The 12,078-nt window shown below is 31.9% G+C and overlaps 1 protein-coding gene across 7 annotated transcripts in view; it reads left to right on the top strand.

The window, feature by feature from the left end:
* The window catches only part of LOC127254466 (uncharacterized), a 93,178-nt gene that overhangs the window by 33,837 nt on the left and 47,263 nt on the right, over positions 1-12,078 (top strand). For 5 of the 7 annotated variants that reach the window (XM_051279561.1, XM_051279558.1, XM_051279560.1 and 2 more), the window contains 6 exons: positions 4,401-4,482; positions 5,606-6,119; positions 6,222-6,270; positions 6,347-6,887; positions 7,004-7,149; positions 7,587-8,185. In XM_051279561.1, coding sequence (XP_051135518.1) covers positions 6,702-6,887; positions 7,004-7,149; positions 7,587-7,848 — 594 coding nt within the window. In that variant the 5' untranslated portion in view covers positions 4,401-4,482; positions 5,606-6,119; positions 6,222-6,270; positions 6,347-6,701 and the 3' untranslated portion in view covers positions 7,849-8,185. Of the gene's footprint in view, positions 1-4,400; positions 4,483-5,605; positions 6,120-6,221; positions 6,271-6,346; positions 6,888-7,003; positions 7,150-7,586; positions 8,186-12,078 lie in introns of those variants that run through there. The other 2 variants (XM_051279556.1, XR_007839453.1) reach the window with 2 other exon arrangements.

Here is a 12,078-nt window from a genome sequence, read left to right as displayed (position 1 = left end):
ACTTACTTGTCTTTGGGACACTTATGCTTAGACTTGATAGGCTTGGTGGTGTTGATTCCTTAGGCATACCTAGGCTTGTATGGTCTGCTTGTTTGGCTTGGACTATATAGCTTGTATCAGCAGAACTACGTATGGTTTGATCCCTTTCGGGTACGTAGGCAGCACAATTTTGGCGCAACCTTTGCTATATATAAAAAAAAAATTGATAGGCCTTTCAACAGTCAGGTTAATGATTTTGGGCTGTCGCAGTTCGGCTCTGATATCAATTGTGACAACCCGGCTTGCAAGCCCCGCAAAGCCGGGTTTGCTAGGATCATAGACTGGCCCTACAGGTCAACACAAGTCATTCTAACGCACTTCTGTCCTCACTAACATGCACCGTGGGAGATTTCTTAGTGGTCACCCATCATCAGTACAACTACCGAAAAGGAATGTGCATATTTTTAACATGAGTAGTCTATTCAATCCATTTAATTAGTATTCAATTTCGGATGGCCTCACACCGGCTCATCCACGTGAGTTGGCCTAGCACCGATCCAACTCCGGAGGTATTAAAAACATCTGCAGTTTGATTGTTTGAATATACAGGGCCTAACTTGACGTTTCCATAAGTAATATGATGATTAACAAGATGCCAATCAATCTCGATTTATTTGGTGAGCTCATGAAAAATATCATTGTGAAAAATTATGATAGCACTTCTATTGTTGCAATGCAAAGGAATACAAGATGACTGCGGTACTTCAAAGTCATCAAGTAATCAACAAAACCACAGGAGCTCAAAAGTAGCATCAGCAAGGGCACGATATTCGAATTTAGTACTGGAATGAGAGACAACTATTTGTTTCTATCTACGCCAGAAGACAAAAGAATCGCCAATAAAGAAGCAAAAACTAGTGGTGGGGCAATGATCTGTAGGATCACTTGCCCAATCAACATCAGAGTAACCATATAAAGTTAAAAGAGACTGATTTGAGAAGTTTAATCTATGCAATAGTGTTTCCTTAACACAACCAAGAATACGCAGAACTGCAGAATAGCGTGTAGTGCGAGGTGCATATATGAATTGACAAGCAGATGGACACCGTAAGCAATATTAGAATGAGTGACTATCAAGTAAATCAATATGCCAATAAGCTGGCGATAAAGAGAAGGCTCTTAAAGACAGTCCCATCCATTGATGTAAGACAATATCCAACATTGAGGGGTGTCAAATCTATCTTGCAATTAGTGACGATGCAACATATCAAAAGCATACTTAGCTTGGGACATGTAATATACATTAGAACCATAAAAAAAACTCAAGACCCAAGAAATACCGAAGATGGAAAAGACTTTTCATATCAAAATGCTTGCAAAGGTAGTTATGTAAATCAAATATGCTAGATTGATCATCTCCAATGAGGATCACATCATCAATATAGAGAAGTAACACAATGATACCATAAATACTTCGTTGAACAAAAATGGCAGAGTCGTGCAAAACTAAAGTGATGCCAAACTAAAGAAGAACTGAAGTTAACTTGGAAAACCAAGCACTAGGAGTCTGAATGAAGCCATAAAGAGCATGTCGTAACTTGCAGACTTCAAAAGAAGGTAAAGAACCAATAGACAATGCCATATAAACATTCTCAAATAGATCATCATGGAGAAGGTCATTCTTGACGTCTAACTACAAAAGAGACCACTAACGAACAACCGCAGTTACAATTAAACAACGAAAAGAGGTGCCACCAGAGCAAAGGTTTCCTCGTAATTAATTTCATGTTCCTATTATTAGCCTTTCACAACTAAACGAGCCTTATAACACTCAACTGACACCATCAAACATTGTTTTCATATTTAAAATCCATTTGCAGCCAATAGGTGTTTTCTCTGAAGGTAAATCAACAAAGACCTATGAATGAATTTTCTCTAAAGTTTGCAATTGTTGAGACGTCTCTTTTTGCCACAATGGATCATAATTTTATTCATGAAATGAGCTACGCCCATGTAGAGTTAGCATAACAGAAAATAATGATAATCAGACAAATGAGTAGGTGGATGACTTACTTGATGTGGTCGATAAGATATGACATGAATGAAGGTAAACCAAAAAGAGATAATGCATGGAATGTAGAGATGATTGAAAGTATTACACTCTCTCAAAATTTAAATGATGATAGATACACAACTATTTATAGATCAGATCCCAAAGCCTATAACCTTTGTGCACTATCCCATAACCGAGAAGACAATATAAACATGCACGAGGTTCCAATTTGAAACGTTCATGCGGAGGAATAAGGATAAAACCAACACCACTGAATGGACGGAGAATACCATATTTGAGGTAATTTTGATGTGTTTCAAAAAATATATCCATATAAAGTGGGAGTAATCATTTATGAATATGACATAATAATGACTCTCACTTATATAGGGAACAAGAGAATGACTCAACATATCAAATGAACCAAAGAAAATTGTTTAATTACGATCTACACATTTGTGGAAAGGATAAGGCTAATTAATTGTCCAAACGATAGTGTTAGCAGTCAAATGACTCAAAACTAGTAGAACCCAAATGACCTTTACTAAATAGAGACCTAATTTATTCCATGTATGCAATTTTCTTAGAAGCAATTTTGAAAACTGAAGAAGACAGGAATTCATCATCCTTTGTCCAATTTTTACAAATTTCCAAGTATTTTTTTTTGTTTGGTATATTTGAGTGTGTTTGTTTTGTGTTTGATGCATTTTTAATGTTATATAAAAGGAAGTGCATAAGTAATATAAAATATAATATTTTATATTAAACTTTTGATTTTTTAGTAGATATAATATATTATATAATTTGTGTAAAAACATTTATACATGGTATTTTTTATAATATTCATTGGAAAGTCTATCCAAATATTTTGGGTTCAGTGAGAAAACTCATTATTTTTTTTTTGTAATTTCTTAAAATATGGTCGATGATGTAATTGTTTTCGATGGTTGGTTCATTTTTCATATGCGTCTTTCTTTTTTCTCAATCTGAAAATATCATTTTATAAAATAATTAATTATTAGACGGTGATGATAAAGAATCGTTGTTAAAAGATGAATTTTGTAATAATTATAGTTGAAGTTACTACACTAAACCAATAATTCCTGGAGTACGTATTTCTTTTTTAAAGTTTTTTTTTTTTTTGCTATTTTATATATATTAACAAAATTTGAATTTTTAAATAATTATTAGATTATGAATTTTAATTAAAAATCAGATTCGATGATGATGTTTTCTCGAGGAAAATTTATTTAATATCCAAAAATTTAATCGAAAAAGAAAAGAAACATATTGGTCTCTTTATTTCAATCATTATATATAATAAAGATCGCTATTTCTTTGCTTTCTCTTGACTTCGCAACCACTTCTAGCATTAAGGCATATGGTCATCGTTTATGAAACAATGACAAATTTTTTTGCATTCATTTTGGTGATATATGTGTCTGGAAAGATTAGCTTTATGTTTGATTTGTTTGCGCCCACAAGATTGATCCCAGTTTTTGACAATTTGTCCAGAGTGATCATAACTGAAGTTTGAGATCATAAAAAGAGAAGGGGGAGAAGGGTTTTATGGAAACCTTAATCTTGATTTAAGTGGCATATTATCATTTTTTTTTTTTTTTTGGAAACCATTGCTATGTATGAGATTTACTAAAACTTCGTACTCTCACTTTGCTTCTACATGTTTTACATGGGAGGGAGTTGCTATATAGAAACAAGATAGGCTTGAAAATTTCTACAAATTGTTTCGATATATTCATGAACTTTTGTTAAAATAGCAAACTATAAATTTATTTATTCATTACATTCATGATATTTTATTTATCTATTTGATAGATGAATTTTAGGGTGTGTTTACTTGTGATTTGATTTGATTTTGATGTTTGAGATCAAGATAGTTTTTACGGTAAAATAATCTTAAAATTGAATTCAAAGCCACAAGTAAAATATAATTTTTACATAATTAATTTCTATCTCTTTCCCGGTCATATGATTTATCTTTTTTTTTTTTTTTTTTTTTTAATGTCGGCCACAATTTGAATTAAACTAAGTTATTTTTGGACTCCTATGTTTATTAAATCTAGAATCTAGAATTGAGTGAGTATTAGGATATATCAAACTAAATGCATCTAATCTAGGAGAGTCAAATAATATTATTTGATCTTGAGGTGAATATTTTTCAATCTATTTTTAGATTCCTTTTTATTTTTCGTTTGATACATTGTGTCGTCATTGTTATTCAATTAGTTTTTTTCTATGCTTAAACAAAAACTCAAATCAACGCGATTGTGAAAATAAAGTAAATATTCTATGGATTTTTAATGTCATTTTTATCAACTCGATATTCTAAAATATTCCATTTTTACAGTATTCTTGAGGCAAGTTTGAAGGCAGAGAAAGACACAGCAGATTCTCTTATAATTTGTTGAGATTTCAATTTCTACATTATGGTAAGATTTTTCATTTTATTTATTTTTTAAATATTTATTTGTATTTACATTTTCTTAAAATAATATTACTTTTTGATGGGTTTAAGGTAGCTATTGTAATGGGCTGGGTCTAATTATTTGAGAAGACATCAAATATATCTAGATTTGAATATTTATACCGGTTTAAATTTTGTATCCCGTTAATATAATATTGTCAAAAAGAATATTTTATATTTTTATGTAGGATGTCATTTTAAGAGATAATACAAATATTTGTCTTTAAGTAATATATTGTGAAAATTTATCAAATTATTTAAGATATTTATTATTTGCCTCACTTAGGGTGTGTTTTTTTGGTTGAGTTTGAAAAAAATTAGTTTGAGTTTGATATTAAAATAATATTTGATGAGATGTTTTGTAAGAGGAAAAAATATTTTTTTTTTTGTTTTTTGTTTTTTGTTTTTTTTGGAAACACAGAATCCAAATAGTAAAATTTTGGAAAATTTTGGGTAAAGAAATATACCATTAGTTTTACGTGGACAAAGATTAAATATTTTTTTGTTATCAATGTCACAGCTTTTTTATGACATTAGATAACTTATTAGGTCTATTAGATATATGTTTGGCATAAATTACAGTTAGAATATTCCTATGTCAAATAATCTATTTGTAGTTTGTGAAGAATTTGAGTTGACCTTCCATTTATATGTTTTCTAAGTATAAAATTAAATTTTGTTTTTGTTCCAAATTCCAATACAAATATACTTTGATGTCATTTTTTTTATTATTATTTATAAAGTTAGTGCGCATTTGTCTATATTGCATGTTGGTTTTTTTTGTTCTTTTTTTCTTTTTTTTCCAATCATAGGTTATAAAACTAAATGTCAGAACCATTATTTATACAAAAACAAAATAGAATGCCAGGCTAATGGGTTTTACAAAAATGATCTGTTGTAACTTATTTATTACTAAATAGAATGCCCAATACAACTATTCCCATGAAAATGATCATTTTCTTTATCCCACTGCGTTTAAAATTCTGCACCAATTATAATCAAAGTATGCGTTGAGAACATTTCAATTGAGTTCAAATTAGCTAACAGAAATGATACATTTGAACCAACAAATGACATCATGAGCTCAGAATCAACAATGGGAATGTACAACGGAGTTATTGTAGTTAGAGACGAAAGAAGGGATTCTCCGTGGAGGCATGAGGGGAATGGCAGAGCCATCGTACTAAGAGATGAGAGAAGGGAATTGGCGTCTCCTGCACTGAGGATTCGTAAGTTCCTCCAGTCCAAGATAACACCGGAGATGCTAGAGATTCCTCCGTGGTGCGTTGGAAGGGTTAGTGCTGCTGAGATATGGTCGACAGGGATGAAGTGGCCCATCACTACCCAACACCACCCATGCTCGAGTGGGTTGAGCCTGTGAGAGATGTGCCATTGCTGGAGGCGGAACCTGTAGTAACTGAAGAAACACGAAATAAGATATCTGCAATGATCAAGCATATATTTGGAAGCGGTGATGCTCTAATGTTTGCCTTTTTTCTTTTTTGTTTCCTTATCAATAAAATCTTCATGGGAGAAAAAATGTACTGTTATGATTTCTCCAACATGGTTGTAGATTCTGAAATGGAGCTTGATGCATACCAGGTTTTGAGCTCGTGGCTAAGTATATTGTTGTTGAAGCTATACCTGCTTCCATTTCGAGAAATATAATAATCATCATATGGGCAATTGCTTTCGCTTTTGTAGGTGGATAACGCTTGTTTCGATAGCTTTGAAGAGGTAGATGATCAAGAAGGTAATGGCTGACTAAATTAAATTCTTACATTTGAAATCATCGATTGACATTCTCATATTTGCATCTCTTATTTTAGGGAAAGTAACTGAAAATGAGAGGAAAATGTTGCAGAAGAAAAGCAGCACGGAAAGAGGTAGTCTTTGGAAGAAGAATTCACGAAATTTTAGAGTATTTGAGGAATCGAGCTCATACTTATTCTAGAATTTTTGGCAATGAGTGTACACTGTCGGAACTAGACTGCCACTACAACCAGGATAATTCTGAAAGCCCCTCCGATACGGAGGCTCTCCTTGAAGAATGCCATGAAACTGATGATTTGGAAGGAGATTCGGGGGATAGTGTCAGCAGCAGCAGTAGCAGAGGACGAGGCCAAAACAATTTGACATCTCCAAGTTTCTAGAAGAATCCTTCTCGAACCACCATCTGGGACAATGCATACCAGTGAAGCTGAAGACTACCCTGCACTTCCGAAGAAGTTCAGTTTTGAAGACAATGTCGTGCCACTGACAGAAGAGGAGCAGAGAGAAGCTGAGTTGATGAAGGAGGTAGTCGATTTGATTGATGAGTTGAACTTTAACCGCGCTATGGTAGAAATGGAGACGATTACCGGCTGTGAGGTAAGTCATATAGTTTCAATATAGAATAACTCATTCGACACGGATTCAGAACTTATTCAGCACTATTTTAATTCAGAAAGCAATATTATAACTAGCGTCACATTTACGGCCTGCAGGCTGTTCAAGTGAATGAGGAGGAGGAGGAGGAAGACACTCAGGAGCGCAGATGTGCTCGAGGGCTGCAGAAGCACAGAACAGATGCCTCGACTGCTTGCATATCAATTCCATCGGTGGGCACTTGCGACTTGCATTTTTGGATGAGGTAAGGATGAATAGACACCTCATACTAGTATGATGCTGAATGAAAAAGTGCTCATCTTCAGCGACTACATGTGGAATCCACACCCCACCCCGGTGACCCCACCTCACCAGCACTCTCCTTCTTTATTCCCCAACCGATTCTCATTCTCATTCTCATTCTCATTCTCATTACAATGCATTTCATTTCATTATTAGTACTCCCTTACCCAACCCAAATCCAATAAATTAATTCATTCGCCCTACACGTTTTCCATTCTCCTTCTTCTTTATGTGAAGAATCTCAACTTCCTCCTTTTCTGCACTCTGTTTCTCCAATTTCTCCTCAATTCAGGCTTCCTTTAATTTCCTAGCTAGCTCTGTGTCCTAACCTCAATGTTCCATTATTAATGTGTTCGCAGGTTGTTTGATTTGATTTTTTTGTTTGTTGCGGACATACAGGAAGAGAGAGAGAGAAAGTGGAGCTTCCGAGGTGAAGAGATATGGCGGCGGCGAAGCTGGAGAAGAGCTACTTCGATTTGGTCGGACTTTGCTGCTCGTTGGAGATTCCGATGATCGATCGAGAAAATTCTTGACAAGTCTTTATTATATTCCGCCCTTGGATCGGATGAAAGAGGCTCTGAATCAAAGCAGCAGATGCCCGAGATTGAGGACAGGATTCTGGAGATATGGTTCAGCACACCAAGACAAAGATATACTTTAAAAGGTCATCCACCAGCCGAAGAACGCTGACTTGATCCAGTCCTTGGGCGTCAGAGGTTGAGAATATTCCTGGGACCGGGAGCATATATAAACTTATCGTGTTGAGTTAAAGTTTTTTCTGAGGAAACAAATTGATGAATTGATTGATCATTTTTGTTTGGGAATTGTTTGGTTGATTTGTTGCAAGAAACAAAATGCTATTGATTGTGCAGTTTTTTAAGAAGTTGGGAATTATATTTTTTCTCTCTTATCATTAGGTAATTTTAGTTTGTTTTATGGCATAAACAAAATATAATTGGTTGTCATTCCTATAGGTTCTGATGATTTTGAAATGCAGAAATATGTAGAGTAGGTTGTGATTTGTATAGATTTATGATGAATTTTGTAACTTTTTAATTTTTTTTTTTGACCAATTGTTAATTTGAAATTGCTCTAAATTTGCACAAAATGTATTCGATTAGATAGATTAAGTTATAAGATTTTAAGAATATTCTCTTAATATTTTGATAGTGATTGTTGCTTAGTGTACTTTGTTATCCTTCTATTAGATAAGTGTATTATATATGACAAAATTTTGAAATAATTTTTATCTTTTAGTTGTCTGTTAAATTTTTTTTTTTGTACAAACAATACTTTTGTTATTTAGTGATTTAGAAAAGGTAATGTATTGCTAATGGAAAATGAGATGATGCATCCATTAAGTTGGACATGATGAATTGAGTAAAAGAGATTTTTAGTGAAATGAAAATCCCTAAAAAAAGAAAAGTATTTCTTAAAAAAACTCTCTAATTCCAAAATTTCAACTGAAAAGACAGTATCCTTTGGAATTCAAATTTAAGATTCCCGGAAACATTTTTGTCCTTTCACTTTTATTATTTCACACAAAAAGTTATGCAATAATAGAATTTCAAAAAAACAAAAATGCATTATTTCTAATTTCAAATTTTCAAACCAATCCAATCAAAGTAGTTGTTTGTTGTTGTAAACATTCTTTAACTTATCCAAGTCACAGAGAAATTAATGAACCCCTGACCTTCAGTTATGGGTCAGAGTTCTTGGAAATTGGGAAGTACCAATACAAAAAAATAATATATTTGTAACGGAATTTCGTGTAATTTCATTCTTATTTCCGCCTCTAATGTCATTAGTAACAGAAAAAATAGATTTAGAGACAAAAATAAAGTTTTGTTAAAAAATAATTTTCTCTTGTAGTGTACCTTATACATCAAATATGTCATGTGTAAAAAAGAAATTTAATTTTCATACCACTAAATTAATCTAACTGAAAGAATGTCGGACAACCAATTCAATCAAAGCAGTTCATCCTTCTAATATTCTTTGACTTATCCACAAAAAGAATTAAATTATACATTGATTTCTGTTAGATGTCAGAAGTTGGAACTAACTTATCCATTAAAATTTTCACATACACCCCAAAATCGGTGCAAAATGTCAGGAAAAGAATGATCAACAATGAACTTTTATTTATTACATATAACTTTACAATTTACCAACCAATGTGAAGGGTATGTTTATTCTGCTTTATTTATTTATTGGACATGTTTGTTCTACTTTTGAATTATAGTATGCTCGTAAGTATATATAGTTTTAAGAAAAAATATATAGTTATTAAATACTTAAATTCATCTCTTTTTGGACTTTTCGTTTGTATTATGGTTATTTTTATTATTTTTTCTTAAACAATAGTTTAATTTGATGTGATTTTGTGAGAAATAATTATATTCTTATTTTTATAATAAAACACAATCTTATTTCCTGCCTTTCACACAATCACACAAATAAGAACATATTTTATTCTTACAAAATCACATCAAATTAAACTATTATTTAAATAAAAAATAATAAAAAGTAACCGGAATATAAATGAAAAGTCCAAAAAGGAAAAACTTAAGGTTGTCTTCTTTTCTGAGTTTTATCGCAAGTTTTTACTATTCAGATTTTTTTTTACTCAAAAAATATCATATTAAACAATTAATTTTTTTTGTTACGTTATACTACAAATTTATTTTACATTTAAAATATCACATCCAACAAATATTCAAATTCAACTTTTTACTATTAAAAAATCCAAACCTAAAAACTAAAATCCACAAACAAACACACATTAAGTATTTAATAACTATATGTTTTTTTTTCTTGTTACTATATATAGTTACCGGTAAGACTATAATTCAAAAATAGAACAAACACATTGGTAAATGGTAAATTCAATCATTATATGTAATACATAAAAGTCATTGTTGTCCATTCATTCACTGACATCTTGCAATAATTTTTTGGTGTATGTAAAAAATATAATGCATAACTTAGTGATGCCTAATAGAAATTTAGGTATAATTTAATACTTTTTGTTGGATAAGTTAAAGAATATTCAGAATGATGAACTGTTTTGATTGGATTGGTTGTTTGCAACTCTGATCAGTTAGATTAATTTAGTGGTGAGAAAATTAAAGCATGGTTAGAGCATGAAACAACTACTTTGATTGGATTGGTTTGGAAAATTAAAATTGGAAATGATGCACTTTTATTTTTTACAATAGATCAGACTATCACCGGAGGCTGCATTTTACACGTACTGCCTTTCTTCTGCAACATATTTCTCTCATTTTCAGTTTATGTCCCTAAATAAAGAGATGCAAATATGAGACTGTCAATCAGTGATAATTTTCAAATATTAGAATTTTCTTTAGTCAGCCATTGCCTTCTTGATCATCTACCTCTTCTATCCTATCCAAAACAAGCGTTATCTACCTACAAAGGCGAAAGCAATTGCCCATTTGAGTATGATTGTAGTTCTTGAAATAGAAGCAGTATAGCTTCAAGAATAATATACTTACCCACGAACTCAAAACCTGGTATGCATCAAGCTCCAAATGACCACAGGACGTGCAAATTAATCCTTGGTTACCTATATAGCGCAGGTCATGGTTTTGTCGGTGCGTCCTTCATTTTGAGCTGCATGGAGCTCTTCATCGACCTGCAGCTCATGGAAGTTCAATATGAGTATCAAATAAAAGATTAGAAATGCATATATAGTGAAGTAGATAGCCCATCCTAGAGGTATATAAAACCAACTTTGTTCACTTTGAGCACCAATGATGCTCTTCTCCATCCTTGGTAATTCTTTGATCGGTGATTATCTTATATAATAAAGTAAAAATGGTTAAAAATAATTGAATTCTTCAAAACAAAATATCAATAGTTTTACTGCAAGCCATGTATGTCATCATGATGGATGATTATCATAAAGTAGGAAAAAATTCATACTCCTCGTGAAATATGAAAATATTAAATGAACATCTAAATATTCCCTTTAGATTCCATTCAATATGCTTGAGTGTTGAAAGTTAACAACATGGAGATGCATATGAAAAAATTTATTGAACAAAATAGACCCTCCAACCCCCAAAAATATTATGCTCTTGATAACACATAAGCAATCTAACTAAATAATAATGTTTTAGATGTAGAGTAAATCTCATGTGTTGAAATTACAATATTTTCAAAATCACTACCACTCTAGAATGCTGATTTAGACTTTCTTAAAACCGTTCTCCCCTCTTTGTTTTGAGGATTTCACAACTATGGTTTTTTTACCATGTGAATCCAATGGTCAAATTACAAAAGAACAACATATATGATGATGAGGTCATAAAATGATTTTATTTTCACATTGCCAAATTGATCTAAGCAAGTGCCCTTACATCAATCCACCAAACCTATATAGTCAAAGTAGACTTGCAAGAAAAAAAAAAAAAAAAAAAAAAGCACCATATGTACTATTGACATACAAGGGTAACACTTTAATTTTCATATAAGACAAACACATTTTTTTTTGTGTAACATTAGTTTAAAAACTAATCAGGATCTGTTTCATTTTCAAAAAAATTTCAACACATTCCCCCCAAAACACTAATATAGTACACACACATTATTTTTTTATTATCTACATAATTTCTAATGATATGCCTTGAAGCTAGTGTGCCACTTGTTCATATGGCATTGTAATGATGCATCTACAAGTGAGATTCAATTCAAGGTGAAGATTTGTTGATATGCCTTGAATCTAGGGATATGATCTGAAGATTATATATTATATCTTAGATTTAGAGATATGATTAAGATATTAGATATTATATTCTAGATTCGGATATTTGATTGGTATATTATTGGCATAGGCTTATGCTATAAATAGGCATGTATTCCCATT

This window comes from Andrographis paniculata, unplaced genomic scaffold, assembly GCF_009805555.1.
Source record: "Andrographis paniculata isolate CXL003 unplaced genomic scaffold, ASM980555v1 Contig52END, whole genome shotgun sequence".
In the NCBI taxonomy this organism is placed as follows: Eukaryota; Viridiplantae; Streptophyta; class Magnoliopsida; order Lamiales; family Acanthaceae; genus Andrographis; species Andrographis paniculata.
Note: the sequence above shows the minus strand (reverse complement) of the source record. Positions and strands in the feature narration are given on the sequence as shown.